The 7,273-nt window shown below is 45.8% G+C and overlaps 1 protein-coding gene across 1 annotated transcript in view; it reads right to left on the reverse strand.

The window, feature by feature from the left end:
* Nucleotides 1-6,479, reverse strand: part of NINJ1 (ninjurin 1) — a 100,207-nt gene extending 93,728 nt beyond the window's left edge. The window contains exon 1 of the mRNA XM_082266528.1: nt 6,287-6,479. Within this exon, the coding sequence (XP_082122654.1) occupies nt 6,287-6,355 (69 nt within the window). The 5' untranslated portion in view covers nt 6,356-6,479. The remainder of the gene's footprint in view (nt 1-6,286) is intronic.
* Nucleotides 6,480-7,273: the final 794 nt, after the last annotated feature.

The raw sequence follows: 7,273 nt of genomic DNA on the forward strand, positions 1-7,273 counted from the left end.
TAAATCGGAGATCAGTGGAGTAGTGACCCCTTACATTGGAGATCAGTGGCGTAGTGACCTCTTACATCGGAGATCAGTGGCGTAGTGACCTTACATCGGAGATCAGTGGAGTAGTGACCTCTTACATCGGAGATCAGTGGAGTAGTGACCCCTTACATTGAAGATCAGTGGAGTAGTGACCTCTTACATCGGAGATCAGTGGAGTAGTGACCTCTTACATTGGAGATCAGTGGAGTAGTGACCCCTTACATTGAAGATCAGTGGAGTAGTGACCCCTTACATCGGAGATCAGTGGAGTAGTGACCTCTTACATCAGAGATCAGTGGAGTAGTGACCCCTCTCATCGGAGATCAGTGGAGTAGTGACCCCTCTCATCGGAGATCAGTGGAGTAGTGACCCTTTACGTTGGAGATCAATGGAGTAGTGACCCCTTACCTTGGAGATCAATGGAGTAGTGTCTCCCCTTACATTGAAGATCAGTGGAGTAGTCACCCCTTACATTGGAGACCAGTGGGGTAGTGACCCCTTAAATTGGAGACCAGTGGAGTAGTGTTTTCCCTTACACTGGAGATCAGTGGAGTAGTGTCTCCCCTTACATTGGAGACCAGTGGAATAGTGACCCCTTACATTGGAGACCAGTGGAATAGTGACCCCTTACATTGGAGACCAGTGGAGTAGTGTCCCCTTACATTGGAGATCAGTGGAGTAGTGTCCCCTTACATTGGAGATCAGTGGAGTAGTGTCCCCTTACATTGGAGATCAGTGAAGTAGGGTACCCTTACATTGGAGATCAGTGGAGTAGTGTCCCCTTACACTGGAGATCAGTGGAGTCGTGTCCCCTTACATTGGAGATCAGTGGAGTAGTGACCCCTTACACTGGAGATCAGTGGAGTCGTGTCCCCTTACATTGGAGATTAGTGGAGTAGTGTCTCCCCTTACATTGGAGATCAGTGGAGTAGGGTACCCTTACATTGGAGATCAGTGGAGTAGTGTCCCCTTACATTGGAGATCAGTGAAGTAGGGTACCCTTACATTGGAGATCAGTGGAGTAGTGTCCCCTTACATTGGAGATCAGTGAAGTAGGGTACCCTTACATTGGAGATCAGTGGAGTAGTGACCCCTTACATTAGAGATCAGTGAAGTAGTGCCCTCTTACATTCGAGATCAGTGGAGTAGGGTACCCTTACATTAGAGATCAGTGGAGTAGTGACCCCTTACACTGGAGATCAGTGGAGTCGTGTCCCCTTACATTGGAGATCAGTGGAGTAGTGTCCCCTTACATTGGAGATCAGTGGAGTAGTGTCTCCTCTTACATTGGAGATCAGTGGAGTAGGGTACCCTTACATTGGAGATCAGTGGAGTAGTGTCTCCCCTTACATTGGAGATCAGTGGAGTAGTGTCTCCCCTTACATTGGAGATCAGTGGAGTAGTGTCTCCCCTTACATTGGAGATCAGTGGAGTAGGGTACCCTTACATTGGAGATCAGTGGAGTAGTGTCCCCTTACATTTGAGATCAGTGGAGTAGTGTCCCCTTACATTGGAGATCAGTGGAGTAGTGTCCCCTTACATTAGAGATCAGTGGAGTAGGGTATCCTTACATTACAGATCAGTGGAGTAGTGTCCCCTTACATTGGAGATCAGTGGAGTAGTGTCCCCTTACATTGGAGATCAGTGGAGTAGTGTCCCCTTACATTAGAGATCAGTGGAGTAGTGTCCCCTTACATTGGAGATCAGTGGAGTAGTGTCCCCTTACATTAGAGATCAGTGGATTAGTGTCCCCTTACATTAGAGATCAGTGGATTAGTGTCCCCTTACATTAGAGATCAGTGGAGTAGGGTACCCTTACATTAGAGATCAGTGGAGTAGGGTACCCTTACATTAGAGATCAGTGGAGTAGTGTCCCCTTACATTAGAGATCAGTGGAGTAGTGTCCCCTTACATTAGAGATCAGTGGAGTAGTGTCCCCTTACATTAGAGATCAGTGGAGTAGGGTACCCTTACATTAGAGATCAGTGGAGTAGGGTACCCTTACATTAGAGATCAGTGGAGTAGTGTCCCCTTACATTAGAGATCAGTGGAGTAGGGTACCCTTACATTAGAGATCAGTGGAGTAGGGTACCCTTACATTAGAGATCAGTGGAGTAGGGTACCCTTACATTAGAGATCAGTGGAGTAGTGTCCCCTTACATTGGAGATCAGTGGAGTATGGTCCCCTTATAAAGATCAGTGGAGTAGTCTCTCCCCTTACATTGGAGATCTGTAGAGTAATAGCCCTTATATTAAAAACAGTGGATTAGTGTCCCCCCTTACTTTGGAGATCAGTATAGTACCGTGTTGGTCATTAATATGCTCTGTTACATTAGTGAACAGTGAAGGGTCATATTTCGCTGGTGGTCAATTGTAAGAATGCTCCTGTTAAAAATAGCTGAAAAGATCACAGAGGTCTCTAGTTCCTTATCTAAGAAGCAAAAGTTGCTCATTGCTCAAGAAATGGGCCAAATGGTTCTTATCTGCCGACACATTCTATGTTTCTATGTTTAAGAAACCTTGTGCAACCTGTAGATCACTCATCCTTTCCCAACCAGGGTTTCTCCAGAGCTTGCTCAGGTCTCCTGGTGCAATGAGCAAACTGATTCCCAAATACACTGCCCACCAATGTACGGGGGTCACTTATATGCTGCCTACCAATGTATAGGGTCACTTATATGCTGCCTACCAATGTATGGGGTCACTTATATGCTGCCCACTAATGTATGGGGTCACTTATATGCTGCCCACCAATGTACGGGGGTCACTTATATCCTGCCCACCAATGTATGGGGTCACTTATATGCTGCCCACCAATGTATGGGGTCACTTATATGCTGCCCACCAATGTATGGGGTCACTTATATGCTGCCCACCAATGTATGGGATCACTTATATGCTACCCACCAATGTACGGGATCACTTATATGCTGCCCACCAATGTACAGGGTCACTTATATGTTGCCCACCAATGTATGGGGTCATTTACATGCTGCCCACCAATGTACGGGGTCACGTATATGGCTATGGGGGGGGTCAATTATATGCTGCCCATCAATGTACGGGATCACTTATATGCTGCCCATCAATGTACGGGATCACTTACATGCTGCCCATCAATGTACGGGATCACTTATATGCTGCCCATCAATGTACGGGGTCACTTAAATGTTGCCCACCGATGTACAGGGTCACTTACATGTGGCCCACCAATGTACGGGGTCACTTAAATGTTGCCCACCAATGTACGGGGTCACCTATATGCGGCCCACCAATGTATGGGGTCACTTATATGCTGCCCACCAATGTATGGGGTCACTTATATGCTGCCCACCAATGTATGGGATCACTTATATGCTACCCACCAATGTATGGGATCACTTATATGCTACCCACCAATGTACGGGATCACTTATATGCTGCCCATCAATGTACGGGGTCACTTAAATGTTGCCCACCGATGTACGGGGTCACTTACATGCTGCCCACCAATGTACGGGGTCACTTAAATGTTGCCCACCAATGTATGGGGTCACCTATATGCTGCCCACCAATGTATGGGGTCACTTATATGCTGCCCACCAATGTATGGGGTCACTTATATGCTGCCCACCAATGTATGGGATCACTTATATGCTACCCACCAATGTATGGAATCACTTATATGCTACCCACCAATGTACGGGATCACTTATATGCTGCCCACCAATGTACAGGGTCACTTATATGTTGCCCACCAATGACCAATTTACAAGGTCACTTATATGCTGCCCACCAATGTATGGGGTCATTTACATGCTGCCCACCAATGTACGGGGTCACTTATATGGCTATGGGGGGGTCACTTATATGCTGCCCATCAATGTACGGGGTCACTTAAATGTTGCCCACCGATGTACGGGGTCACTTATATGCTGCCCACCAATGTACGGGGTCACTTATATGCTGCCCACCAATGTATGGGGTCACCTATATGCTGCCCACCAATGTATGGGGTCACTTATATGCTGCCCACCAATGTATGGGGTCACTTATATGCTGCCCACCAATGTATGGGATCACTTATATGCTACCCACCAATGTATGGAATCACTTATATGCTACCCACCAATGTACGGGATCACTTATATGCTGCCCACCAATGTACAGGGTCACTTATATGTTGCCCACCAATGACCAATTTACAAGGTCACTTATATGCTGCCCACCAATGTATGGGGTCATTTACATGCTGCCCACCAATGTACGGGGTCACTTATATGGCTATGGGGGGGTCACTTATATGCTGCCCATCAATGTACGGGGTCACTTAAATGTTGCCCACCGATGTACGGGGTCACTTATATGCTGCCCACCAATGTACGGGGTCACTTATATGCTGCCCACCAATGTATGGGGTCACTTATATGCTGCCCACCAATGTACGGGGTCACTTATATGCTGCCCACCAATGTACGTGGTCACTTATATGCTGCCCACCAATGTATGGGGTCACTTATATGCTGCCCACCAATGTAGGGGGTCACTTATTTGCTGCCCACCAATGTATGGGGTCACTTATATGCTGCCCACCAATGTACGGGGGTCACTTATATGCTGCCCACCAATGTATGGGATCACTTATATGCTACCCACCAATGTATGGGGTCACTTATATGCTGCCCACCAATGTAGGGGGTCACTTATTTGCTGCCCACCAATGTATGGGGTCACTTATATGCTGCCCACCAATGTACGGGGGTCACTTATATGCTGCCCACCAATGTATGGGATCACTTATATGCTGCCCACCAATGTATGGGATCACTTATATGCTACCCACCAATGTACGGGATCACTTATATGCTGCCCACCAATGTACAGGGTCACTTATATGTTGCCCACCAATGTATGGGGTCATTTACATGCTGCCCACCAATGTACGGGGTCACGTATATGGCTATGGGGAGGTCACTTATATGCTGCCCATCAATGTACGGGATCACTTCTATGCTGCCCATCAATGTACGGGATCACTTATATGCTGCCCATCAATGTACGGGATCACTTATATGCTGCCCATCAATGTACGGGGTCACTTAAATGTTGCCCACCGATGTACGGGGTCACTTACATGCTGCCCACCAATGTACGGGGTCACTTAAATGTTGCCCACCAATGTACGGGGTCACCTATATGCTGCCCACCAATGTATGGGGTCACTTATATGCTGCCCACCAATGTATGGGGTCACTTATATGCTGCCCACCAATGTACAGGGTCACTTATATGTTGCCCACCAATGTACAGGGTCACTTATATGTTGCCCACCAATGACCAATTTACAAGGTCACTTATATGCTACCCACCAATGTATGGGATCACTTATATGCTGCCCACCAATGTACAGGGTCACTTATATGCTGCCCACCAATGTACAGGGTCACTTATATGTTGCCCACCAATGACCAATTTACAAGGTCACTTATATGCTGCCCACCAATGTATGGGGTCATTTACATGCTGCCCACCAATGTACGGGGTCACTTATATGGCTATGGGGGGGTCACTTATATGCTGCCCATCAATGTACGGGGTCACTTAAATGTTGCCCACCGATGTACGGGGTCACTTATATGCTGCCCACCAATGTACGGGGTCACCTATCTGCTGCCCACCAATGTACTGGGTCACTTAAATGTTGCCCACCGATGTACGGGGTCACTTATATGCTGCCCACCTTTGTAGGGGGTCACTTACATGCTGCCCACCAATGTACAAGGTCAGAGTCACCTGTGTACAGCCGGATCCCACAATTCCCATGTACGGGCGGAGGGACACAACATAAGCGCCCCCCCCATTCCTCCTAACTTACTGATTAGGATGATGTCCTGTGAGCTGTTCATTGCATTTATAGCATTGGGGACTGGAGAGACAATCATTATTCTTAGGGCTCCTCTGGGGTGGGAAGACTGATGGAGAGGAACCCAGGCTGTGAGTGTTATAGTATAGAATATATAGATATACACTGTATGTAATGATCAGAGATAGGAGGCTCATCCTCAGTAGATTAGATGGAGAGTACAGTACAGGGAGTACAGGGATGCAGTAATCATAGATGGATACTGACAGGTCATCACATTACAGAGAAGCAATGTTACTGAAGAGTCAGGGGGATTTATGTTCGGTCCGGGCCCCCAGCCCAGATCTCTGTTATTGGCAGCCCTGATCATCCGCCCGGTGTCTCCGGTGTACGGGGCTTCCTTCCCCTCCCTCTTACCTCGTCATCATGGAGGCGGGCATTCTCCCCGATCCCGTTCATGGCCATATCTTCCCGGTGGGTGCCCATGGTGCTGAGCACAGCGTACAGCGCCGGTCACCGTCCTCTCCCGTTCTCTGGACTCCGGTCTGGATGTCCTGAAAGTGAGGGTGGCCGGGGGAAGTGGCGATGATGACGGTGATGGCCGGCCCGACACGCCCCCTGCTGGTACACACTGGAAGTGAAAGTAGAAAATCCCCAACTATGAGTGACACTCAACACCCGCCCGATCACCTCAATCCGACATCATACAGCTACACACTATATATATCCATATATCCAATACATCTATACACTATATATATTCATACATGTATACACTACATATATATTCATATATCCAATACATCTATACACTATATATATCCAATACATCTATACACTATATATATATCCATACATCTATACACTATATATATATTCATACATCTATACACTATATATATTCATACATCTATACACTATATATATATTCATATATCCAATACATCTATACACTATATATATATATATATATATATATATATATATATATATTCATACATCTATACACTATGTATATCCATACATCTATACACTATATATATATATATATTCATACATCTATACACTATATATATATTCATACATCTATACACTATATATATATTCATACATCTATACACTATATATATATTCATACATCTATACACTATATATATATTCATATATCCAATACATCTATACAGTATATATATATATATATATATATACAGGGCCGGAGTGGGACTCATTTTCAGCCCTGGAGTTTCATGACTTAGACCGGCCCACTTTAGTTCATGACTGACTATATTAAAATAATGTAATTAAAACCTCAGAATATAAGTTTGCAAAGGTGCACTGTTCTCTATTCTCTACAGCCTTGTAATTCATTGTATTTTTCAAAAAATATTTACAATTCAGTGCAAA

The sequence above is a fragment of the Pelophylax lessonae genome, assembly GCF_965119305.1.
Source record: "Pelophylax lessonae genome assembly, chromosome: 8".
Taxonomy (NCBI): Eukaryota; Metazoa; Chordata; class Amphibia; order Anura; family Ranidae; genus Pelophylax; species Pelophylax lessonae.